This window comes from Carya illinoinensis, chromosome 1 (genome assembly GCF_018687715.1).
Source record: "Carya illinoinensis cultivar Pawnee chromosome 1, C.illinoinensisPawnee_v1, whole genome shotgun sequence".
In the NCBI taxonomy this organism is placed as follows: Eukaryota; Viridiplantae; Streptophyta; class Magnoliopsida; order Fagales; family Juglandaceae; genus Carya; species Carya illinoinensis.
Window position 1 is genome coordinate 51,263,890 of NC_056752.1, and position 27,585 is coordinate 51,291,474.

A 27,585-nucleotide genomic window follows, 5' to 3' on the forward strand; every position below is an offset into this window, starting at 1 on the left:
AAAGGTTGTAGTGAAATTTAAAAAGGATGTACAATTAAATCCTACGTGGGGATGCACAATTACAGTACAATGAAATACCTGAGTCGGCCAACCGTTTCGAGCAATGTACATGGATTGAAATAATACTAAGGGTGCTATCCGCACTATACGGTGCGGGTTAGCACCCCATCCCGCATGGGACGGGGGTGGAGTTTTCACATCTACCCCCTCCCCCCGCATCTCGGAGGCTGGGTACCCACCCCACCTCATGTCCACTTATAATGTAGACTGCATTTCACTTGATTTAAAAATTATTTATAGGTCCAAAAGTTATTTAAAATCTATTTTTATATTCAATTTATAAATTTAAATTTGTAAAATGCCTATAATTTAAAAATTATATAGTTTTTTAAGTTGCTAATGTATATTTTGTGTAAGTTGTAATGTAATAGTTTTTAAACTATATTATTTTTAAATTTATTAGTGCATATTTTATGTAAATTGTAATTTTTAAATTTGTCATACTTTGTGAATAAATTTAACAAATTGTAATATTCGTATTTATATGTACACAATTCGTAAAATATAAATTATATTTTTATATTTATATATATATATATATATATATAAAGAGATAGGGCAGGGAAAATGCAATGCAGGGTTGGACCCTTCCTGCCCCTGCTAGGGGGCTAGATGTGGGGTGGGGTGGGGTGGTCTGTCCTGTCATGTGATGACAGGGTGGACGGGGGCAATAATACTTATATATATATATATATATATATGGGATAGCACATATATGCATATATAGAGCAGACTTACCAATTATTAATGCTAAAACACCTTGAAGCCGTTTCAATGAACTATACTTTTTAGTTTTTATCCTTTTCCCACGTGATTGCATGTTGTGAGTTAGTGCTCAATTTTCAAATGCACGTTATTTAAACATAATCCTGATGGGAGATATTGGGAGAAAAATCAAGTGGGAAATAAATAAGAGAAGGTGCCTCTTTATGATATGTGCAAAATAGGAAAATAATACGCATATAACATTTTTTACAACTTTTTATACATGTTTTTAAATTAGGGTTATTTTTATAAAATAATTTAAAAAATAATATTATTTTATATAAATATACTCATTTTAATACATAATTATATGAAAACTAGTTGTAAAAATAGTTATAAATATATCATTGCTCTAAAAATAAATTACAATACGATATATCACATCAAACTTCCTTACTATTACGTGGATCAGTTGGCAACATTCCGATTTACGAATTATATGTACTTTTACTGTCGTCTTACCAGCGCCAGTACTTTCTATTTCTGATCAAATCATCGAATTGTCGTTTAAAACATGCAATATGGTTAGGTTTTCCAAGGATACAAAGTAGGCTGATAATTATTTCTTGCAATATTGGTTCATTATATATATATATATATATAAGTAGAGACATTAATTATAATTAATTACAGATAAAGTAAATTAGGAAAGAACTTATAATTGTAAGATGGAGGTTTACGTATAGTTCATATATTATATATATATGCTTTTGTTGTAACTTCAAAAATATATCAGAACGTACCCCTTGCCAAACAAGAATATATTCTGACTTTAATTATTTAAAATATAAATGGTCATGCCACTTTCCATTTCCACTGAAAGAAATCAAAGTTTCCGGGATGAGATTCTCCCATTTCACCCATTTTCACGATGGATTAATTCATGAGAGAGATCGAAATAATATATGTTATATTTATTCTAGATTGTAATATTAAATATGTGAACTTATTGAATGTGAGTTATTATATATTTTAATGAATTATTATCTCAAGGAAATATATTAGTTTAGTGGTAGTGATCATGTGTTATTTCAAATAAAAGGTAGGAGCTTGAAACTCCACAAATGCACTTTGATAGGCACTTGGGCCAAAAAGACATGATGTTTGGGCCAAAGAGGCATTATGTATTGGCTGAACTGGTTGGACCAAAAATACATGATGATTGGGCCGAAAGAGCACCATATATGAGCCGAACCAGCTTGTGTAAAAACCCACTTGGATTGGTGCAATGCTTCAAAAGAATTTCAACATAAATGTTGAATATTTGTGGTACAACCAGTGACCTCCCTTTAGGGAGAGAGATGTCCAACCACTTGACCAAGCATATTTTTTTATCTCTAAATGAAACAACATGACCTTTAAACTATAACTACTACTTGAAAAATCACAAGTTAAGAATTATGATTTTCACATGGTATCACTTCACCCTCTATAAATAAAGGATGAGACCCACGAATTTATTCATTCTATTAACTAATTTTTTCAGTCACTTACACAATTTAGTAGAGAAACTCTAAAAGAAAGATTTCATAATTGTTATCTGTAGTTGGTGACTTGCTATCTCCAGAATTGTTGTATTTTAGAAGTGAATTACTTTTTTCGAGTACGGGCAATTATCACCTTAAAAATAATATTCTACATGCTTCAAAATCGTATTTATTTTTTCAGTTTAATGTATCTATACAACTTTATTCAACAATATATATAGAGTGATACTACTACACCAATCGAGTATCGAGAATCCTCACCGATCATGTATTTTTTTACCTTTTTTTAAACACCATAAACATTTAAAAATAAAAAACTCATAAAATCATTAGAAAGTAATTCCTTAACCATTAATATATAAATAAAAAAAAGTACAATCAGTAATACCCACTCTCGGATGATATTCTCGGTAGGACTAGGATTTTCCATATATATATATATATATATATGTAGAGAGAGAGAGAGAGAGTACAACTTTCTATTGTTTCCAAAAGATACACACGTGACACATACAATATTAATATTGTTAGGAAGTTCTACACGTTAAATCTATATCTTATATATATATATATATATATAATAGCTTGAAGTTCAGGCAGAGAACTCTACATGCATGCATGATCCTTATATATCCAACTTTCAGAGACCTTAAACGTTATTTTCGGAGGACTTATGATATGATCATCATGTGATAGCATGAGTACGTACGTAGTTCATTGATAGCAAAATAATTAGCTTCGCCTTCCAATGAGTGCAAGCTGTTACTTGAAGTACTACTCATCTTTTAATTATATATATATATATATATATGATTCGGACAAACAACTTTCTATTATAAGCTGGAAGAATATATAACAAATTAATTAAGCCGTACGTACGTATATATAAATTCTTGTTTCACACGACACGTCCTACATGCAGTACGTATATACTTGAATCATGCATCCACAATACGCTTGAATTAGCTAGCATGCCAAACCACTACCACGTACGTACGTCAGAGTAATACATCCATGCAGCCTTTATTTATAGTATTATTTTTATAAACCCATGCACGTCCTAGTTTGAATAGATGCAGCTAGCCATTAATGACAAATCCTTGAAGACTTCAAAAATACATAGTTTAATACCTACACAGATTTTCAAATCCCAACCGTTGCTTGTGTTCGATCTTTTCAACCATGCGTGCGACGCCAACCCCACCTGTTTTAGAAGAAATAATTCACATAGATGGAAGTATTCATTGATCACTATATATATATATTGAAATCGACGAAGAGAACTGCATGCAGCAAGTGTGAATGTATATATATATATATATGCATGCATGTATGCAAATATATTTGGCCGGCCAGTTTGCTAGTGACATACCCAGTGATATTGCACTCACAAAAATAGTGCCCGCAAGAACGAAGATGATCAACGACGCTCTCCCTAATATGGCGATCACCTTCGTTACCACATGTTGTCCTACAAAAGCGGCAATGATCGCCACGGCACAGAAGTAGAGAGCTGCACATTATTAATCTTTGATTAGCTAGCTACGATCGATGATCAATGTCGTACGTACTGCTGCATGCTCAAGTACACATGCTGCATGCGGTCTTCTTACCATAAGGAACTGGAAAGCGTTTTAGAAGATAGTATTCTACGACAGACATGGATGAGGAAAATGTCATGGCGAATGTGGCCGTGGCACTAGACACCTTCATGATCAAAATCCTAAACAAGTCAGTCCATGAAACCATCGATAAAATTAACTCCAACTTGTAATATGATATTGTAACATGCATGCATATATATAGCATCCTATCATCACTGATCACATACTAATTAATAAAGAGTAATGTTATACACCATACTCTCATCTTATTTTCATCCTATTGTAAGATATGACTCATTTATCACTATTGGATAATAAAGAAACATGCAATAAATGATCATGTAATGGTGATAAATATATCACATCATACTTAGTAGAGTGAAAATAGGATAGTAGTATAGTCTATAGAATTTTCCATTAATAGATGCTCATGATTAATGTAGTGTCTTTTATTTCTCTTAATGCATGTCTTTGGATTTTCTCAACTCATGATGCATTGATTTTAGTTTTGTAAGCTATAGATCATTGATCATAGGGAATTGAATTCAAGAGAAAGTTAAAAAGATTATATATACTATTACTCTTGACGGGTAGATTTAATTACTTTTTGCACACTATATAAAGATTCTTAATCACTTTACCCACTCAAGTAAAGTTTGTAAAGTTTCTGGTCGTGCAAATATAAAGAATAAAGCTGGCAGAAAAGACTGATGCGCTATCGAGTTTTGGAGGTCAATTATGTGCTAAATTATTGGTCTTTTAAAAGTTTTATAGTGTAAGATACGTTATCTTATAAGGTTTAGAGCATGTGTTATTTTATGTAATAGTTCAAGATATGTTAACTGGCCGGTCATTTGATAATAATTTGAGTACACGTAGATGAGAATTTACCTGAGGAGGGATTCCCATCTCCAGAAAAAGTGGACCGAGAATGAATCCTCCACCAAGACCAAGCAACCCACCAACAATGCCAGCCACAATCCCACCTGCACAATAAAGAACCAGCTGGTGCACCCTCCACTTTTTGTCTGCTCCTCCCTTGGATGCAATCACCCTCCGCCCTTTGTACAGACTTACAGCCTCATATAAAGACACTCCAGCTGCGACGGGAATCTTCATGACAAGAAAGAAATTAAGAAATAATGAGTCTGGTAGCCACCTAAAGGAGGGGAATGATGAAATAAGAAGTTTGTTTCTCTTATCCAAGTCATAGGTCGATGCTACCTGTAAAAGGTTTAATACCCAATATAACGCTGAACAAGTTTTTGTGTAATTCTGTCTCCAACAAATAAATATACATGCATTAGTCAGCTGATAGTGGTTAATGAAGAAGAAAATTCATATATATAGGCTCTTCTATGATGAAAAGAAAAGTAAGTAGATAGCACAAAGCAGCTGAAAACCTTGCCAATCTGCAATGCAAGGATTATGACCCAGACGGCGACAAGAATTCCTAGTTCTTTCCAGTAAATATTCTCAAGAATAGAGACCTAGGAAAGTTACAGAAGTGAGTCCCTGATCACAGAAGTCAGTACCTGAAATCATAAATCATGTAAGTAGTTGCTGTGGATTCTTACCTCTGGTCTTTTAGAGTCCTTTGTTTCTTCTGTACGAGTGCCACCACTTGGCCCTTCGGGTAATGGTTTGACTTCGACCTCTTGATCATTACTAACACCTGATCAAAGATTCAAAGGGGAATATTATAGCCGGAAAAATTGGTCTTTAAGATATTCGAGATAGACTTCAAGCACCAGATGATCAGAGGAAACAAAAAAAATATATAAATGAATTAAGACCAGCTCACCATTTGATTCCAAGCGTAGAGCAGCCTCCTGAAAACCAAAATCAATTAATAAATGAAACTGGATGATGGACGGACTAAATAAACATTTAAAACAAGAGCACATATAAAATTGACTATGAACAAAGTTTCAAGCTACCTTTTTAGTTATGGTTTCCTTTTTCCATGTTTCAACACCTTTGAGGAATGCCTTAGTTGACATAACTGCAGGTCTCCAGATCCAAATTATAATTAAGTTGTCCCAGGAGGGAGGGGGAGAGAGAGTGAGAGAGAGAGAGAGAGGATTGCAATTTAAAAACTGTTACCCATGAAGATAAGAATTAACAAGATTGTGATCATCCAGTCAGCAAAAATCACATTGAAAGAAACTCCAATACTGATCCCAAGCACCAACATTGGTTGAAATAGAAGTGCTAGGTCATAGTCAATGATGGGCAGCTCAAGAGTAGGATGCCTTTGCCTTAAATTGTAGAAAACAGTCGCTGCTGCTCCACCCATGATCATAACTGACAAAACAAACCAAAGCATGGAAAAGTGTTGACAGGTTCTTAAATATAATATTGGCGATCGAATAGTGAGAAAAACAACATTATGTAAATGAATTCCGCGATGATTAAAGATTAACATATATAATTTACACCAAATGAAAGCCGCTCTCAGATTATAATCACACCCAGCTTTAAGAATCTGATTGATGTTAACAAAAAATGAAGCTGGGATATGCAAAAACAGAGGTAGAAGCTGCTGGATCACGTCAGAAAGATTTATATGCAGATAAATATTACTGGTGGAGGACTCTGTGGATTTCCATGGTATTGATATTCAGACAATAGAGAATTCCTAGAGGCATAGAAATAAGAAATTCCTAGCAAATCTTTGAATGAACTCGGGTGGCTTTGGACTGTCTGGGGTGACTAACGTCTCAGGTTTCACTTCTTGATCTAATGCTCTAACGTATATGTTAGAACTCAGCAAAGATGTTAAAAATTTCTCTTTCTGAATAACTTTCCAGGGGCTGCAGTAATCAAAAGAGCATAAAAACCCAGCGATCATAATATACTTACATTTTGATAGAGCCGTCGATGATTTCTGGTCAAACCCAATAATCAGCGTAAGCATCGGAACAAAAATTCCACCCCCTCCAACTCCTCCAACGCTCCCAAATGCGGCCCCAAAGAATCCAATTATTGCACCCACTACGATCTTCCAGCCTAATTTCATATCCTGTCCGAATTTCTCAAGCTATTACAAGTAAAATCTTCGAACACTTTCCGAAAACAATTTCCATGTTTACAGTCGACAGAAAATTAAGAGTATTTTACTTTGGAAAAGTACTATCTAGACCATATAATAATAACTTCAAAACAAAACAAAAAACTAGGTTTCCCTTGCAAGCAAGAAGAATAGGGTACATATCCAACAAAAATTAAAAAGAGAGAAAAAAATAGCAGAGTAGGGTAAACTAATCAAATAAGAAACACTTGAAGAACTGAAGTTATGAATTAGATAGAGTACTTACAGGCCAGACATGATAATGGCCCACTCGACCAGGCTGCCCTTGAGAGTTTGATAATCTCATTACGTAATGAGTTTCATCTCCTTCGGTCACTTTCTGATCCAAATTTTCTTTTTCCAAAGCATAAACCGAAGCGGCCATAACCAGAAAAGCAATAATCACAACCATTCCAGTCAGTCTGGATCCCCAACTTTCTGCTGCAGTTCCAGCCATTATATCTGCTTTTCAATACCTAACTACTCCCACTCCCTCTAAAGATTCGCAGATTTTACCTCAAAACCAGAACTCAAAAGGAAACAAGGAAGTACCGGCTTATAAAGAGCTAGCCTGTCCGACTCTTCGGTAGTTGAAATAGATCGAGCGACTATATATCATAACGTACGCAATATTCCACTGAAAGCTTCCAATTTATCGCTCTCTTGGTAGGAATTTATAAGTACATATCTATACATATATTGGGAACGCAACGTACGCTATGCATGACTGCATTACAGATAAAGAGGCTCGATCGGAGCAGTCGGTGCGAGCTCTCTCATTCAGTCGCATCTATCTCTTTATCATGTACTTTCATGTTGCTCAAACTGTTTGCTTACCCGCCGTTGAAAAATCTGAACAGAATTGTTAGTGGTTAGGGAAAAGCTCGAAAGAAAACATACCATTGTTATGCTGCTGTTATTCGAGAAGCTGGCGCATGTGAATGTACTTTTGTGTTTACATATGTTCTGGAGCTTTCACGGTAACTCCGGTAGTAAGTCAAGCAAGAATAACACCTATAGCATATAAATAATAATTTACAAATTCATCCATGCCAATGATGTTAACCATTCTGGCTTTTCTTTTCGGAGCTGAAGAATATATATACACATGATTCGACGTGTTTGAGTCTAATCCTAACGTGGAGACCCCACCCCGGTTGACGAAGCCTCATATCAACCAAAAAAAGGAATAAAAAAAGTCGAAACATGCCGTATCTTCCCTTTCAAGTTTCAAGTATCAAGGTGATCACTACTGTCTATACCTGATATATATTTTTTTTTTTTTGGGTGGACAGAACCTTCCCCAGGTACCCCAAATTCCTTTAACTTCCTACTCACTATTTTTAACTTGTATTAATTAAAGAAGGTGAAAGATCACAAACATGATTGATTGAGCTAAGATTCTGTGTCTCCAACCTTGCTTTAATTTATGTTTACATCATTTAAGTTTATGTTAAAAAATTAGATTATAATAAGTTTATTTGTTTTGGAATTTAAAAGTCCTATTTATATTATCATTATATTTGTTAATTATCTATATAAAAAAAATTTGTACGTATGCCAACAATTTTCAGATCTATCTTGAATGAATTGAATGAACTAAGGTTATGTTTGGATGTTAAACTGAGTTGAGTTAAACTTAATTCTTTATTAATAGTAGTAAGTAGAGATGGTAGAATGAATCATGTGGAACTTATCTAAGATGAGTTTAGTATTATTTATGAGAAGTTAAAAAAAATTATGGGTCTCACGCAAAAAGATGTATTGAGTTGAAAAAAGTTGTGAGTTTCACGTATAAAGAGATTTTCAATTGAAATAAATTTAATAATTTAAAAATTATGCATTTAAATATTAGACCCAATTTAAAATTAGATTGAATTGAATTGATATCAACGTATTTCAACAACCAAACTTTGTCTATTATTCATTGGTTGTTTTCTTTCAATACATCTCTTGGTTTCTGTTCTTGACTTAAAATGATCTCCTTTCAAATCCACGCGGTAATCAACACAAGTGCGAAAGACAGACAATTTGCTATATATACTACAAAAAATGCCAAAGAGTTGGTAGATGCATGTTAAAAATATATATATATATTTATAAATTTGTGTAAATAATATATCTATTAACATGACATATTTTGATGAACGATAAAATTCTCATTTTAATTTCTTTATATAAAGATTGTCATTTCAACGTCTATGTGAATGGTGTATCTCTCGATCAACTTTATAACAATAATAATAAAACAAAATAAAAAGACAAAAGACCTTAAGGCATCCTTCAATTTCAATTTTAATTTCAGCTTGGCTTGTATAGGTCATAGATGGGGTGGCAAGGGTAAATGGCAATAACAAACAAGTCAAACTCGGCTTTTCATGAAAGAAAAAAGGAGCATGAGCTATGACTCTTGTAGTACCGACAAGTACACCTTCGAAGTCGTTCGGAGACCATGCTTTCCTCTTTTTAAATGAGATATACAGTCATCCATGCATGCACGCAGTAAGTCATACATGGACTCTATTTTCTTTGTGAACTAGTAAAAGATTCTTATATATAGCTAGCGTATGCTCTTTGTTCAATCATTCTATCATATTTTTTTCCTTTTAAAATTATATATAGGATATCTCTTCGGTTTCAGTTTTAAAAAATTGAATCTTTTTAAGTACTGGGCTTAAATAAAATATTTATTTTGAGCAACTAGCCAGCAATATGGTTCAACTTCTTTTAATATTTTAGGCACCCGGTTCAGACTGTTTAAATTATTTTAAAAAAAATTTATAAATTGACGTATTTTTATATAATTTATTAAATTTATTTTATAATAAAAATTACATTCCTATCTAACAAATCATGTGACAACTGTTTATTATTATATAAATTTTTAGCCGATCAAAGAGTTGGAGGCTGTGCCCATTACGTAGCAGCATTTATGCCATGTAATTGGGTGCAGATTTTACGGATCCACAAACTAATTTAGTTCAGATTCTCAAAGCCTGTGTGGACTGCGAAGGGTGAACAAATTCAGAGTCTTGTACGAAGAAGTCTAATAATTCCAAAACGAAACCTGTCGTCTTGTTCCATTTTTTTAGAATCATCTGCCATCTACCTCCCCCACACGACACCCCCACCCTAAACCCCAAAGTACCGTTGGTAAGAAGGACCATTGTTTTTTGTATATGGTTTTGTGACTTCAACATTCTGGTCCTCCTTGTGATAGAAACCTACTTGCATATTGGAATAAGATGTTTTTGCCTTTTGGTTCTCACTCCTAAAACATCGCGCTCATCCACCATCTCTAAATTAATGCTGTCACACTCTCTGTCGGCGACCAAAATGAAGGGATCTACTCCCAAATCCCAATCCCGCTTCCTGCATTGTGGATCACATAAATGTTACGTCCCGATCGGTTGAAGTTTTGGCACAACTCCCCTGAGTTGGCCCTGGAAAATGCTTTTGCCGCCACCGCTGACTTTTTTTTTTTCTTTTTAACGATTAAGAAAAAATTGTTTAATATTATTATAAATTTTTTTATATATTTTTAAAATATTTAAAAGTATTAAAAAATCATTTTAAAAAATACATAATTTTTTTTTTTTTTAACCTAGCGGTGACTCCGCAGGAGCGAGAGCCTCTAGCACCGTCCTTGGACTAAAGACGAACGGTTCCCCAGATGATGGATCGTTTGTACATTATTACACCCAAAAAAAGTCAGCAAATGGTTGATTGTGTTTTGATTATTAAGCGCTCTTAAAAATACCAAAAAAGTAAGGAAACAGTCAGACTTTCTTTGCAAGAGATCTAGATGTGGGTAGATGAAGATGCCAGACATAATTCTGGTTAGTGTTTCGTTTTAACCTAAACCTCCCACAAGTAATTTTGATGGGGATAGATCATTCGTACAGGAAGCCCATCACCCAATCAATGAAGAAATCGACTCATCTACTCAAGATTTAAATGTAAATATGTGACCAAGAAGACTCATTTCTATCTCGCCATGTCCTGTGTTAGGAGCCACAAAGGCCCAAAATCTAGGGAGACGTGTAATCCACTGGGAGAAGCCGCCTGCAATAAAATCTCCTGTGTGATCCTGAATTAGGATGTGATTACGAGGAGTTTTGCTATATATAATTAACGCTGTGTATTAATTTGTATATTAATATTAATTTTTTTATATTTAAAATTTAAATTAACATTATTTTTAATAAAATTTATTTTGTAACCAATCATATTAAATTAATACACATATTAATATATAATTATACTTACAATTAAATTTTTCCCATTTTGAAAATCTTGAACCTGAAAAAAGAAAAGAAAACAGCGAGATTTGTAAAGCAAATAGAAGTACAACGAATCTTACAGACCATCATCTTATTTCCCATGGACCAGCTCATCATCATCTATAACCATTGGCATTGTGCTCATCTTCTTGATGGCTCAACGTCCCGGCACGACTTAAACCGACCCGTGCCCTTGGTGGAATTGGGCCACGAATCCTTGGCACAGTTCCCTTTGAAGGAGGGCTCCATCTCTTTGTTATTTGAGGTAAAATTAACGGCTCGTTGGAAAAATGAGATTAGATGAAAAATTTATTAATAATAAAATAATTTATAAATAGTAATAAAATAATTTAATTTAAAATATTTTATTGAATTATGAAAAATGGGATGAAAAAAATTGAGTAAAAATATTATAAAATTAAAATATCGTTATAGTATAATTTTTTAATATTATTTTTATTTTAAAATTTAAAATAATTTAATTATTTTTTGTGCTTTGTTTAAATATTTCAAAAAAGTATAATAATTAGATGAAAAAGTTAATAATTTAAAATTAAACTATTTATATTTGAATATTATTTGAGAAGTAGATAGATGATGAAGGTTCTCAAACGAGGCCTAAGGACCTGCTAGACGTCATATTTGTGGCAGCCTTCCTTGAGGATGAAGCAATTTGAACTCATTTATTTAAAAAAAAAAAAAACACTATTTGTGAACATTTGATAATAAGCTTGAATTCGACTCACGTTCACATAAAAATTAAATGCATATTTTGACCCTATACCATTTCTTCAAACTTGACTCAGATCCCGACACGACCTAGAATCCAAGACGGACTGTCTTGGGACGTCTCGGTAACCTAAACTGGCAAAACTCACCACCTGAGAAATTCAGGTCCTTTCCTATGCCCGTTAATTTCGTTTTCCTTTTTCTAGCAACCTGCCTCTATTAAAGCTAATCTGAAGATTATCTATCATGAATGATCACAACTTGGCATCCAGGTACATTACATTTCCAGATAAACACAAATGAAAGATGAAATACAGACATTAGATATAAACATAAACAATACATAGAAGATCAATATGCCTTTTCTCACTCATACAAAGTAAAAATTTAGCAATCTTCTTCCCTAGAACACTCATTGTTAAAATGACAAATATATAAATCTCCGAATATCTGTGACAGCTGTATCTTGATATCCGGAACAACAGGGCTGATCTCAAGAATCTTCTAACACTCGCAACCTGTAGATCTTTGCTGCCGTCCACCCGCAACATCAATTGTGTCAGGCAAATATCTTTCATCATCCCCAAACAAAAGGATCAAGGCAATCGATTAGTACACTGATTACAAAGTTAGGTATCTACCATGACTTGATGTTTAACATGAAGTTTGAAAAACTAAAATACAAGAATGCAAATCTGTATGGAACATCACATCTATGATCATCTTAATTCACTCGACATACAACAAAACGGATGGGAGTTTTATAAAGAGCTGCTATCAAATGCTATGCAATTCTCTTGTGGCACCCATGCTGGCAGTATAGGAGTTTTCATTTCTAATTTACTGTATAGGTGTTCGGATCAAACCCCACTCTTTCAAGTCAAACATGTCCTATGGCTATGATCCACCTGTTGTTCTATTAAGGACGGTGGAAGTGGCTAGAAGGGCTTGGAAAACACTTCCAATTTGCAGATCATTAGCTCTATAAAGTTTCGGCTTCATAAATTCATGAAAATTTAGACGTCTGGATTTAAAAGCATAAACTACAGCTGTTTTAGAAGAACCGGAAGCATGAGTCAGATTTGCTGTTTCAATTTACTCAGCTATACATATGTCAACGTCTGTTTTTGTCTTGAAGAGAAGAAAAACTGATAACAACAAACTGACAAGCATATTTCATCTTCATTTCTATTGGCAAAAACCCAGTCACCCAAATAGATGCTGCCTACTATGGCAGCATAAGAAGGCCAAAGATTTAGCACCATTTTCTTTCTCATTTATCTTTTAGTTTCTTGTTTTTTAATTTTACTTTAGACGACCATACACCATTTTGATTTCTATCAAAATGGTCAAGGGCAAACTTAGTTTCCAAGGACCTCTTAATTAATATGGGAATCAGGACGATTTGAGTTATTGTCTAAAATCAGCATATGCAATACCACTGATAGAATTCAGTATTTCAAGAGGAGTAAAACACTCACATTTCTTCTTCAGGCTCATTCTTGAGTGCATTTTTGGCTATACACTCAAAAGCAGCTTCTACATTGAATCCTTCTTTTGCCGAGGTCTCAAAGTAAGGTATGTTTCCCTTTGAAGCACACCATGCCTTGGCTTTCTTCTCAGAAACCTGCAATCAAGGAAGCAACCATATGCATACCCTAAAAGCAAGAACTGCAAATAAATTTCCCAAGCACCAAGAGAGAACCCTATTGTTATAGATTGCTAAATACTGAGAATGTTAGAATCACCAATGACAAGAAAAAAAAACTCACCACCCGACTATTCCCACCGTCAACATCTATCTTGTTCCCCAGCACAACAAAAGGGAAGTTTTCAGGATCAGAGGGACTTGCCTGAACATCAAATACACAAACGATAACTTTAAGTCGCTCCTTTAAAGTTGTTTATTATAGGGTGGCCAATAGGTTAGCACTACCTGAATCAGAAACTCTTCCCGCCAGTTGTTAAGATCATCAAATGATTTCATTACGTTCACATCATACACAAGAACACAGCAATCTGCGCCGCGGTAGAAAGCCACACCAAGACTTTGAAACCTTTCTTGCCCAGCAGTGTCCCAGATCTGTATATGTGAGCAAGAGATGTCAAGCTAAAAGAAATAAGCTAGAGTTTTTTATTTTATTTTTTGATTGGCAAAATAAGCTAGAAACATCTTCTCCACCAAATGAGTAATTAAAGCTCCTCGAAACATCTAGACAAGATAATCTATTGGTTGATAAAATAATCCTCATGGATACAAGCAACAATTGGAGAGGAATTAATGCATTTGATATGCAAATGTTAAAAATAAAAATAAAAAACAGGAAATGAGTCAATGTCATACATATTATGCCATGTATTAGACGACTCATGATAAATTCAAATGCTCAAAGTCTTATCATAATTGCCAAAGTCTGGCTTCAAGTAAACTCAAAACAAGCAGTAAACAGCTGGCTTTGCATATCCCTTTCACTTATCCTTCCAATTTTACAGACTTGTATTCTTTAACCCTTGATAGACTCTGCTGTTAAGTCCGCATGTCAACCTTTCAATTTCCAACTATGGTATAAGAAGTTGCATAAAGATATTACACAAAATATGACATGCAAACCTTTATGCAACTGTTGTAGCTCATGCAAACAATAATTTCTATCAAAAGATATCTCCTTCATTAATCTTGCTTTAAAATCATCTCTTCTGATTTTAAGTTACTGAACAGCATCCATATTGCAACTTCAAGGCTAGTTTAAGCCATTTTTCGCAGTTTTTACAATCCAGAACTCCAATTTTTGTATACCCCCCCCCCCAAAAAAAAAGGACCATCCATCCCTGAAACCTTGAGACTGGATAAACACAGCCTCAATCTCACTGTAACCACCTTACTGTGAATTTAAAAGTAGAAGAAGTATTATCTTCTGCAAAGAACATCAAAGGTATCTGAGCCATCTTCATATTACATCCCAATTAACTAAAGCAAAGAAAAATACTTTGAGACAAAGTTGCGCAGAAAACAATACGCCATACAAGGGGCCTAAGATGTTTATTAACAAGCAATTCAAGATAATGGAAACATGTACCAAAAAAGAACATTAAACTCAAGAAAAAAAATGTGTGCTCATCATTCTCACCTGCAATGTGAATAACCTATCTTCGAACTGAACTTCCTTGGTCAGGAAATCCGCTCCTATGGTCGCCTTGTACTGATTGCTAAATTTACGATTCACATATCTAACCGCAACAATGAGCAATAATCAAATACCAATACATCCATCGAACTACCCAACAAAATTGAATAAAGGAATTCGAGTTAATATTTCAGTGAACACAAATTCAAGATTTAGGTTTTAGAGGGTACTGATTCATCAGCGACGTCTTCCCCACCCTGCCATATGATAAGCGAATTGCATGTTACTCCAAATTCAATAACATTAGTCCAAAATCTTAAGCAACAATAAAATTCGAAAATTATTAAGTATCTTTACTCCAATTTCATTCTCCACAAACCATATTGTTCCATTTGCAACAAAACATACACTCAGCTAGACCTCATACAGACTAATTCACACATATTGAGCTGTGAATTTCCTTTAACGCAACAACAAAACCAACATAATACAGAATCTTCTACTTTCGCAGCAAACAAACGGAATTACATTTTTTAAAAATCTGGAAATTAAGATTTTTTTTTTTTTTTAAGGTTTACCCGCTGTCGCCGAGGATAATGACCTTTAAGAGCATACGCCGACGCGAAGCCATGGATCAGAGCTAAGAATTTTGAATAATTTAGAGGTTAAAAAAAACAATCTGAGGAAATTATGAAACTTCTTGATATTTGATTGGAATTCAATTTGAGAGAGGTCCGTTTTCGAGGGGTTGTTATCGTTGAATAGTGGAACGCCAGCCAGGATGCGGTTTCAGAGATGCAGTAGATCCCTAATATACCCTTGGATTTGGGGTTGAATTCACAGTTAAACCTCGGTCCAATGAGAAGTTCGTGCTAGGCAGCAAGAAAGGGGTCGGGCTTGTTTGGGAATAAGCGAATTTCTTTTTAACTATCATTTAAATATAAATAATTTAAAATTTTTTTATTTAATAATTACCCAACCTCTACGATTATTCAAACTTACGAATAAAATATAAAAAATTATTTAATTTTTTTAAATCTTAAAATAAATATTATATTCTAATAATATTTTAATTTTAAAATATTTTTATTTAACTTTTTTTTTTTTCAAAACATAATAAAACATAAACGCTGCTAGTTGGTAGCCCAGCATTTAGTGCTTAGTGTACGGCTTGTTAAAAAATTTTTTGTTTTTTTATTTTTTTTAACGTCTTTAATTATTAAGAAAAAAATTTTAAAAAAGTATACAATTTTACTAATAAGTACTTCTTTAATTATTAAGTAAAAAAATAAAATAAAATACATGAGTAATAAAATTAAGGGGGCAAACTCATTGGTTCATTTAGCATTTTTCATAAAATATTTTAACTTAAATTATGTCCCTATAATTCACAAATCATTCTAACTCATTTCACCTCACCTCAACTCAATATCTAACCAAGATTATGTCTTGAGAAATGAAAAAAAAAAATTTAAATAAAAATATTATAAAATTAAAATATTATTCAAATATAAAATTTTAATATTATTTTTATTTAAAAATTTAAAAAAATTAAATTATTTTTTATACTTTATTTAAAAATTTAAAAAATTTATAATAATTAAGTAAAAAAAAGTTAAATATTTAAAATTAAAAAACAGTTATATTTATAATATCGAGATAAAATAGGATGAGATAAAAATCTCTATATCCAAACAAGAGCTTAGTTTTTACCATCAATAGAGCAATATGACAATAATAAACACACTCTTTATCGATTGATTCTAAGAAGAAAAAAAAAAAAAAAATCAAATTCTGCTATTAACATTAACACACCAATATAACGAATCTTACAGTTTATGTAACTCCATTTATAAAAATAAAAATAAAAAATAAAAAAAAAGAAACTGTACCTAATTAATTACAGGATCGGTCCCTCGTCCCAACATCTCCCCAACTCCAAATCCGCTTAGCTTAACAAGTTTGGGCACTCACGATTAAGCTTGATCCCTTTCGAGGATCATACAGCTGATCGAGCAAGGTTCAGTCTCACAATAATAAACAAAACGGCGTCAGAAACCTTGATGATGTTTTGAAGAATAAGTATGCCACTGGGCCACTATCACAAATCAAGCAGTTTCCTTCTTCTTTTTTTTTTTTATCCCCTTTTGTACATCCAAAATCAACTATAAAACTACCCTCAAATGGTTGGGGTCCTACTCTTGTTTCTCATGCCAGCGTGATAATCTCTCTGATTTTTGCAAATTACGTGAAATAATAATGGGGCAGGACATCCGGAACCTTACAAGAAGATTGGAATCATCCAGCAAGATATTTAACCAGAGTCTTTGGGATCATTCTTGATTATTTTCCCAAGTCGTGTCTCTTGGGCAGCTTGTTGGCATTCACTGCTTGAGACAGATTGATGCAGCGTAGATTCGCTGCTAGGTACGCTGCTCTCACTAGTGCCATGCTGTTGGCTTTCTAGTGCCATCTTTCTGAATTTCTCCATGTCCTGCTTATATTGGCTACTGTCATAATCGGTGCTTTCATAAGAACCAAAAGCTCTGCTGTGCCCAGGTTTGATGCCATCATTTAGATCATCCAGAGAAAGGTTTCCTTCCAAAGCTCGAACTATCTGCTTTTATATCAATAATGGTATTAGGGTTACACCATCATGGGAGAAAAAAGATTTCATACTGGTTCCATAAATGTTTTGGTGATTTTGAACATAAAAAGGTCAATAAATAGCCACAAGTTTGTACTATATTGAAACCAAACCTATATTTAATATATTTTACCAAGTCAATGACAGGTAAAAATTTAGTAAGAGCAATATTACATACAGTCGTAGAATTGCAAATGCCGCGCAATCGCTTTGAAAAAGAGTGGGGTCCACAATTAAAAAGTTAGTTTTTTTTTCATGTGGGTCCCATATTAATTCATTTTTTTCAAAGCGACTGCACGCCGCTTGCACAACCACGACTGCAAATATCATTTCTCATTTAGTAATACAAGTAGATGGGCTATACTGTTCAAAGACAGAAAGGACCCAGGAGGTTCATCTGCAATTTTGAACTTTGTTAATAAGACGAGGAGAATCAATTATTTCAATATTAGACATTGGTGGATTTACCTGGCTCATTCTTGGCCGATACCGTGCTGAATGGCGTACACAAGCAGCAGCACAGGCAACCATTTGGGCCATTTCACTAGAGTTGTAATCATTCTGCAACCTTGGATCAACAACAGCATCAAAGTTGCCAATTTCCAAAGCATGCATGAGCAAAGGCCTTGCCTAAATTCCACATCAGCAAATTTTAATTTTCCCATGCAACATAAGCTTTTCTATTAAGAACACCGCACTATTGCAATTGGAACAGCCTAAAAGACATGAAGACATACTTGAGCCTCGTTTGATTACACAGATGAGATGACATGAGATAAAAATTGAAAGTTGAATAAAATATTGTTAAAATAAAATTTTTTAATATAATTTTTGTTTTGAAATTTGAAATTTTTTAATTATTTATTATATTCTGTGTGAAAATTTAAGAAAGTTGTAATGATTAGATAAGATGAGATGGTTTGTTTTCACAAACCAAGAAGGGGATGCTTGGAGACTGAAATGAAATGAGATATTTGTAAATATTAGTAACTGATAAGATGGTTTGTGACTACTAGTGAGATAGTTTGAGTGAAGTATTTATTGAATTTTGGGAAATGAGAAAGAAAAAGTTGAATATAAAAAATATTATAAAGTTGAAGTATTGTTATAATATGATTTTTTAATATTTTTTGTTTTTTTAATTTGAAAAAATTGAATTGTTTGAAAGTTCGTAAAAGTTGTAATGATTATTTTGAAAGTACTTCTGTTTGAATTACTTCTGTTTGAATTATGTTTGAGAATGAAACGAGATGGGATGAGATGGAAATTGTTTCCAAACATCCCCAAGAATAATCCATATATCTGCATGTGCTGGAGGGCCTAATGAGTATATGACTTTAGGACACCTTTTAAAATAATGAAGAAGCAATGGCACAAGTTAGATACCACCTCTGATGCATATATGAAAGAATAGAAACCCCCAGCCAACACAGTATTTTAAAGTCCTCAACAAAGTGGTTTGGTCCTTACCATTTCTATCAAAAGAAAAAGGAAGAGAAGGACTTCACTTTTAAGGAATTTATGATGAAACCCACTTTTGTTTTTCAACTTTGGGAATTTGAGTATTGAGTTCCGCAAAAGTGGACGGACGCCTTTTACTTGAACAAGGCTAATCAACAAACAACAAACGCAGGTATAAAATTGAACAATTATGTTAATTATTAAATAGCATACACACCCACTCAACCATGCTATCATCAGTGAAGGATTGAGTTTTATCGAGAGGTTGGCGTCCTGTAATCAACTCCAGAAGTACAACCCCAAAGGAGAAGACATCTGACTTGTCGGTGAGCTTTCCGCTAGCAGCATACTCGGGGGCCAAGTAACTGCATTTGGTGAGTACTAGATTCTTTCAAGGTATTCAGGAAAAAAAAATCTAAAAGGTTAAAATAAAACGTAGTGGTCAATTCATCACTGCCTTTTAGCATTTGAAATGCTTCAAAACTCCATGGCAGCACCATAGCATTGTCTACAGAAGACATAGAAATGGATCTTACCCGAAAGATCCCATTACCCGAGTGGAGACATGAGTATCAGTATCTGCTGAAAACTTAGCAAGTCCGAAATCTGCAACCTGAATACAAGATCCAGCTATGAAATTGCATCATCGGAGTTCACATTACAGAAGTACTCAAGTACCCAATAAAACAGAACTTTTTCCATATATTTGGATCATGCAGACAGAGCCTATGCAATTATGGGAGACGCAAACCCTTTTTATTTGTAGTGTTCAAAGGAAGAGGCAAAAGGAATCAAGAACTTTTTTTTATCATGGCAGCTTCTCCCCAACTCATTTTGAAAGAAGCTAATCCTTTGAGTCTAGAACTTCAGAAATTCAATTGCAGATGCAAACAGAGTAGCAAAATATCATAAGGACACGTGCATATACAACCATATAGATATATATACATACTTGAAATCAACCAAGAATCATATGAAAGCACCAATAAACCCTACCTTTGCGTCAAAGTTATAATCAATAAGAATATTAGTTGCCTTGATGTCACGGTGTATGATCTTGGGCTGACCTGAAGATAAATTTATATCAAAAGGAGAGTGGACCAGAATCCAGAGAAAATTCTTAAGGTTCACAATGTATACATTGTAGAAAAAGCAAACTCACAGTCCTCATGCAGATATGCCAATCCTTTTGCAGACCCTAGAGCTATTTTCATTCTGGTTGGCCACTCCATAGTCGGTCTCTCCTTTCCTGTAATTTTTCTCAAATGAAACATCGAATAGTAGTTTGGAAGTACAGATAAAGTTACTAGATCCCAATACAGAGAAATTTTTTGGACTCCCAAATCAGATCTGATCTCAATTGTTATCAGATCTGATCTCAATCGTTACAACACATTGTAATCCAACTTAATTTGCCATCAAACTCTTATGGTGATCAAACCCTATCTGAACACTGTTTGAAATTATTTTTTGATAAGTAAAAAATTATTAATGTCAATAGGCGTAGCCAAGTACACAGTGGCGGATCTATGTATAGCTTGAGGGGGGCCATGGCCCCCCCAAAAGTTTTTCAAAATTTAAAATAGTCTCTAAGTTTTATTCATAATTCCATATATCTATAAATTGGTCCTCCAAAAAATTTATAATTTCCATATTCCCATATGCTTTCTAAAATTTTGTAAAATTTTAATATACATAGAAATGTCTCTATCTAATTTTCTTCCTATAACCCCTAGATATTGTATAATTTCTATATATTATCTATTTTCAAGTATGTGACCACACTAAAATTAAATTAAAACTAAGGTTAGGAGAAATAATAAATTATTAATATTGACCCCAAAGTTTTTTATTATACAATTTTAAGTTTCTTAATATAGAATCCAAGGTGAAAATACCATAAAAACTATTTAAGATTGATGATTTATATAAAAAATAGTAGAAATGATTTATCCTGTAAGCTTCATTGAGCAAAGAAAAGTTTATTTAAGGTCTCAATTGTAGTATTCTATACTTAATGTACACCAAAATAGATAGATTTTACATAAAATTTGATAAACTAGCATAGATATTAGAATGAAAGATGACATTCTAAAAGATCACTTGCCAGTTTCTACAAAGAAATAAATTTCTACACATTTCATATTTACAAAAATAATAATGGATGAATATGATTCTATAAAATATTGTCGTAAATAATCTGAAATAGATATTAAGTTGTGTTTTTAAAATTTTATTTCTACATTATTTGACAAACTATCAAGATTTAATTTTATATATGATTTATGGTTTTATAATATTTTTCATTTTACATAAACATTTCGTGCGATAGAAAAATTGGCCCCCTTTAAAAAAAATTGCTGGTTTTGCCACTGAAAGGACACTAGATGTATACGAGAGAAAACACTTAAGCCCCATTTGGATAATGAAAGTATTTCATCTCATCTCATCTCATTATTACAACTTTTCTAAATTCTCACACAAAATATAATAAACAATTCAACTTTTTTCAAATCTCAAAACAATAATAATATTAAAAAATAGCATTCTAATAATATTTTATTCAAATTTCAACTTTCATCTTAACTCATCTTATCTCAACTCACTATCCAAACAGCACCTTAGTTGGGATACAAAAGGAAAAAAAAGGTAAGCCCATCTAGGAGAATGAACCTAACAAAGCCCTCGCCCACGCCCACGCCCAAAGACGTGCCTGCCCCAAACCACCACCAGTGCACCAAGCCTATCCCACCAAACCAGAATTTGCCCTCAAGCCTATCCCACCACCAATTCCCCAACGCACGCCTCAATACTTGTAAACTCCAAACGTGCCTACTAAAAATATACGACTGGATACGACTTGTCAAGTTGAATCACAAATCTGGCTATTTTCAGTTTTCCTTTTTCGTATAGGGGTTATTAAAATAGGTCAACACCACCTTAGTGATAGTTTGAGTCAAATCGCATTTAAGTCAATATTCACTTTGAGGTCTATCACTAAAGAACTCTTTAGAAAATAAATTAACTTATGATATATATATATTTTTGTTATATAGTTTAACTAATGATATATGATATTGCAAAATATTTTTGTTATTTAGTTCCTCAGCAATTCAGCCATTCTTTCATCAACACTTTATTCCATTGGTCAATTGTAATATATTTTAATGGCCTGGACACATGAGACTTTCTTGTATCTCTTGACAATCATGCATAGGTGTTGCTTCTGTATATGTCCCATGTACAAGGGCTATGCATGTTTCTTTCACTTTTTTTTTTTTTTTTTTTTTTATAGGTTGCCTATTTCATTCATCAATAAAATGCTTTTTAATTAATAAAAAAAAAAAAAACAATTCAACCATTCTCTTTACAATCTCATAATTCTTGGTTGGCCCAAAAATGAATAATGATAACTTTTCTCCTTGAATCCACAAATATCACGCTCCCCCCAATCAAAACAATTGTAAATATTAGAACCAACCATTGATGTGCCAAAACTATGCGTATGAACCTCCCATTCTATAGAGATTCTTTTTTATCAGCTCCCCTTCTATAGGGATTATTTCGAGGAAAGGATAAATGTTTGCTCTATTCTTTAAGTAATAACGGAACAACTCTATTTGAAACAATTTTTTTTTATGATGGGGGAACCACCTCACGGCAAAGCCCTTAGGACTCACCCATGGAACCTAAACCCCTAGGGAGACTAGCACAGCAACCCACCGTCATGGCCTCCCACTCAAACCACAGTTTGATCTCAGGGGGAATCGAACCTGCGTCATGGGGCTCATGCACACAAGTTTACCCTTACCACTTTGGGCTACCCAGGGGTGGGTAAAAACTCTGTTTGAAACAATATAAGAAGCATATCTATTCAACCCCCACGAATTACCAAAATGAATTCCCTTTAATCTGTATATGCGTTCATTCTAATCATATAGAGGACATGAGTCATAAGCTATATCAAGAAATGGAAATTAACAAAACAAATATCCGAGATATAGAATGAAAAACGAAAAATAATCACCAAAAGGACTTACCATGTAAATGAAAATCCATGGTGTAATTTGGGACAAACTCATAAACAAGCATTCTCTGTGCCCCAGCAATGCAATATCCAACCAGTGAAACAAGGTGTTTGTGATGGACACGACTAATGACCTCAACCTCTGCCCTAAACTCGCGCTCCCCCTGTGCGCTGCCAGATTTCAGCTGCTTAATTGCAACCACTTTTCCATTAGGAAGGACTCCTTTATGTACATAACCAAAACCACCTTCACCAAGGAGGTTGGCATTGGAGAAAACATTTGTTGCCGTGGCTAATTCTTCATATGAAAATGTAGTTTGAGAGAGACGTAAGGCATATCCAGGAGATGGTGGTGTGGGGATAGGTTTCTCAGAGTCCAAACTGCTACTTACTGAAGAATTTGAAGGGGGAGGGGGTACTTGTGACAATTGAGGATTTGATGTGATTCCAGGGGGAGGAGTTGGCTTGGGAAGGAATGTCTCTAAATCATCATTCGGTGGTGGAGCATTTTGTTGCCAGTGCTGAGCTGGGCCACCAAAAGTCTCATCTGGAGAAACCAAGAGCACCAAGAAATTGAATTAGGAGACATGGGACTGGTGTAGGAAAAGTGGAAGTTTTACAAAAGACATCATCAAGATTATAACATTTTAAATTAAATGAAAATCATCTAGAAAATTGAAAGAATAATCTATTCAGTTCAGTGAGACACATCATCCTACCAAAATCTATTGATGAACAGGGGAGAAAGAACATGAACAAAAAATGCAAATGTTTTTTTTTTTTTTTAATACGAAAAAAGTTTATTGATCCACGTAAATAGGCAAAGCCCGAGTACACAAGACTTCCCTTGGAATGCAAATGTTTATTAGGCATGCTAGACACCATAGCAGGATCTTTGCAGTAATTAAACCTTCCATCATCGGTCTTGTACTACAAATCAAAAGCCAGTTTAAATAGCCCCATCTAGTCATTCCTTCATTTCACAAAGGAGTCACCAACCTTGTTTTTGTTGGATTTGCAAAACCCTCCTTAGATCAAGCTGCCAAATTTACTGCAGATCATAATTTGACACTCAACTCCTAACACCCCTACAAATTTATCAACCATAATTACTGGTTTCAAACACAAAGAACTCTGACCCATAATAAAAATTTGTAAATGTTCAATTGGCAAATTTGTAGACATCATCCTCCCAAAACTTCTCTCTACTGTACGATAGTTTTATTAGTTGGCCCATTTTAATGGTTTCCACAATTCAGAAAACAAAAAAAAACAAAAAAAAAAATTAAAAAAATATTCATTCACATCACCTTTTTTTTTTAAATTAATAAAGCTTTAATTGATAAATTAGAGTCTGATCTAGTTCTGGCTGAAAATAATCTCTTTTTATGATCATCTTCACTTCAAAGTTGAGGTACACATATGTCGAACACTACACCGGGCGCAGAAACCACAATTTTGTAGACTGCAATTTCTTGCATTTTTTGGTTGCATTATACACTCATCCCCCGAGATTTGAAGTCCCCACTTAGCTTTCAGTGACAGTTGCCATAGATTCATGCAGATTGGCTAATAAAAGTTGGGATAGAATTCTTGCTACGGTGGACTCAGAAAATCAAGGAGAAAATGCCTGAATTACTTATCTGATCTATCCAAGTCTGTATCTGACCCTTGCTTTGTGTACACATTTAATTTTATATATATATACACAAGAAATGATAGTTCCCTGATGTGAGTCATTACCTATATATCGATAACACCATTATGCTAAATAAGAGAGACGATGAAGTAAACTTTGAGACCAAATGGAGTGATTGACTCCAAAAGCCCAATGGAACAACAAATTACTATATGCATGTATGAACCCGTTATGTGCATGTTGAAGTCCACTGATGGGTAGGAGCTGTACAGATGAGAGGTAAATCGGTACAAAGAAGTTGCCAAAAGGCTACGATCAAAAGTAGAACTATGAGGTAAACCGTAAGTTTCATAAAGCTATGCATCAATTTAAACTGAATTGGCAATGTTTTGGATTGATGTTGTCAACCCCTGTGGTTAGGCAATGGCACTTGCATGTCGCAAGCACTTTATCAAGTCAGATTCATTCCCCAACCATAATCCCTGTTCCATTAAGAACGCAAAAGCGAGTTCCATGATTAGGTTATTCCCGTGACAATGCCCAGGTCCAAAACTCTATTTCAGTTTGAGAACTAATCCAAGATTGACATCCAAAACACAAAAAGATAAATCTATTACATGCAAATCAGGAAAAGATCTTTTACATGGCGTTTCAAGGCCAAGTTAGAAAATCTCTATGAGGATGGGATTATAAATTATAATAGTCCATCGATTGAACTTCCCGGAAAAACAAACTGTACTTAGAAAAACCAATTTTTAATAGCCTCTACAGAAAATCTAATAATCAAAAATATCAAATAAGCCAAAACTTTGGAACTATAAATAAAAACAAATCAATTAAACTAAAAATTTACAAAAAAGAACAAATAACTTCAAAAAAAATAAGAACCTCACTTTTAGCGCCCTGTGGAGGACCATCAGACTCCTTATCATCACCTCGTCTCTTCCTACCCCTCCTCCTACGGCAAATGACGAAAAATCCCACAGCCACAAGCACAATCAGCCCTCCTATCACTATCCCCACTACCAGCCCTACCAGCTCCCCCTTAGGCAATCCCCCTTCCCGAGGAGAAGGCGGCGGCGGCGGAGATAATCCGGTAGTTGGGGCCGGAGGCGGAGAGCTTGAAGGAACATCCGGAGAGGCGGAAACAGGCGGAGAGCTAACGTTGGTCGTTTCTGACGAAGTAGAGGGCGATGGAGCCAGCGAAGACATCGCCAGCGACAGATAGGTTGTTGTCGACTACGCCGAGGATTTTTGTGCTCGTTCCAAAAGTAGAGTGAACCGCCCAACGGGTGTGTGTCTGAAAAGCGCTGATGAGTGAAAAGAAAGAAAAGGCGTGTTAATTGGCGTTCACATGGTTGGGTGAAGAAAGAGGAAGAACGTGTGGGTGGGGCCGACTTTTATTTTAGAGGATCACATCTACGTTGTCGTTTTGATGAGCTAATCGGCCTCTTTTTGGTCCATTGCTTTCGCGCTTTGACGTCGCCATTTTACTGCCCTCTGTCTGTCCGTCCACGTGAAACATTTCCTGAACGCTCCCATGACTATGTTGCAAATTCGCTTCTGCCACGTGTAAACACTGTTTACTAACCATGTAAAGCTTACGTAAATTGGTTAAAAATTGCAGCTGAGTCTTAACACGACTTTAGTTAATTACTTGGATTGATCTGATACGGTAATTGATTAAGGTTAACTAAGTCTTATTTTATGGATATATAATTAATTAGCAATCCAATGATCTTGAAATAATTATTTTGCTATGATCAAGGCATAAATTAATTAATTATCGGTGGTAATTCTTTTTATGATAAGTGCTACTGTTATAAAAATATTTCACAAAAGCAAATTCTTAAAATAAAATAACTTCATGTGATATGTTATATCTACTTTATAATAAAATTAATTTCAAAATTTAACGTATTATATGAAGTATGTCAGTTTTTAAATTTATTTTGTAAAGTTATTTTATAGTTAAAACATTTTTCTTTTTTGATTGTTTATATGTGATCATTACTAATAATTTGATGGCCTGATAGCATATAGTCTGGCTCTTCAAATAAAATAAAAAATCTGAATTTAAAACTCCCACCCTATTATATATTTTAAAAAAAAAAAATCATGCTCTACAAATAAAAGTAATATAAGGGAGTAAAATATAATTTATTTATTAAAGAAATTTTAAAAAAAAATAGAGAGAGAGATAAAGAGAGATTAGATGTGATATATTAGACTACCTTGTTAAAGAAACCATTAATTCTGCATGAGTTTCTTGAGTTCCACGCTATTGAGATCCATGCTCAAAATGGAGCATACTTAACAGAGACTGATACCATTTATATGTCGAAAGTAGCCGAACGGAACACAAGGTTTTTATTGTTCGTTACAATGTATAATGAATTAGTAAAAATCTTGTCTCTGATTCGTATCCTTTCAGTAATATTATCATTTTTGTATTCAAGAAAAACACCAATGATTATTCGATGATCGCTCCTCCTTGATATTGAGAGAAATATAGTCGGTAAGGGGTATCTAGTCAATGATGGTTGAGAAATATATTTATGGTTGGAATAGGAAGTCCATTCTATATATCAACCTATTCTTTAAAGTTCGATTTGGTAACAAAATTTTTTTATTTTAAATTTAAAATTATCATCTCATCATTATAATTTTATCAAATCCTCATAT

At 33.9% G+C, this 27,585-nt stretch overlaps 2 protein-coding genes and 1 pseudogene across 2 annotated transcripts; all 3 read right to left on the minus strand.

Moving 5' to 3' along the window:
* Positions 1 to 3,253: 3,253 nt before the first annotated feature.
* On the minus strand, positions 3,254 to 8,058 carry LOC122282429 (sulfite exporter TauE/SafE family protein 3-like). Its single transcript, XM_043094383.1, has 12 exons — positions 7,237 to 8,058; positions 6,782 to 6,941; positions 6,023 to 6,223; positions 5,857 to 5,921; positions 5,721 to 5,748; positions 5,494 to 5,591; positions 5,320 to 5,406; positions 5,141 to 5,191; positions 4,808 to 5,029; positions 3,926 to 4,019; positions 3,685 to 3,825; positions 3,254 to 3,516 (listed from the first exon to the last, which is right to left on the minus strand). The coding sequence occupies exons 1-12, from the start codon at positions 7,444 to 7,446 to the stop codon at positions 3,437 to 3,439; spliced, it is 1,437 nt and encodes a 478-aa protein (XP_042950317.1). The 5' UTR covers positions 7,447 to 8,058; the 3' UTR covers positions 3,254 to 3,436.
* A 4,162-nt stretch (positions 8,059 to 12,220) lies between these two features.
* On the minus strand, positions 12,221 to 15,940 carry LOC122282436 (ras-related protein Rab7-like). The gene is made up of 7 exons (XM_043094392.1): positions 15,705 to 15,940; positions 15,357 to 15,383; positions 15,130 to 15,229; positions 13,938 to 14,084; positions 13,774 to 13,854; positions 13,483 to 13,628; positions 12,221 to 12,572 (listed from the first exon to the last, which is right to left on the minus strand). The coding sequence occupies exons 1-7, from the start codon at positions 15,755 to 15,757 to the stop codon at positions 12,506 to 12,508; spliced, it is 621 nt and encodes a 206-aa protein (XP_042950326.1). The 5' UTR covers positions 15,758 to 15,940; the 3' UTR covers positions 12,221 to 12,505.
* Positions 15,941 to 16,902: 962 nt separating this feature from the next.
* On the minus strand, positions 16,903 to 26,272 carry LOC122282445 (annotated as a pseudogene).
* Between the last annotated feature and the right edge of the window lie 1,313 nt (positions 26,273 to 27,585).

Coding starts and splice junctions, on each gene's coding strand:
- LOC122282429 (XM_043094383.1), bottom strand. CDS start 7,446: ATGGCTGGAACTGCAGCAGAAAGTTGGGGATCCAGACTGACTGGAATG. Junction 6,224..6,781: donor ATCGACGGCTCTATCAAAAT/GTAAGTATATTA, acceptor TTGTTTTGTCAG/TTATGATCATGGGTGGAGCA. Junction 4,020..4,807: donor AGATGGGAATCCCTCCTCAG/GTAAATTCTCAT, acceptor TTGATCATGAAG/GTGTCTAGTGCCACGGCCAC.
- LOC122282436 (XM_043094392.1), bottom strand. CDS start 15,757: ATGGCTTCGCGTCGGCGTATGCTCTTAAAGGTCATTATCCTCGGCGAC. Junction 14,085..15,129: donor ATAGGTTATTCACATTGCAG/GTGAGAATGATG, acceptor TCACATATACAG/ATCTGGGACACTGCTGGGCA. Junction 13,629..13,773: donor ACGGTGGGAATAGTCGGGTG/GTGAGTTTTTTT, acceptor CCTTGATTGCAG/GTTTCTGAGAAGAAAGCCAA.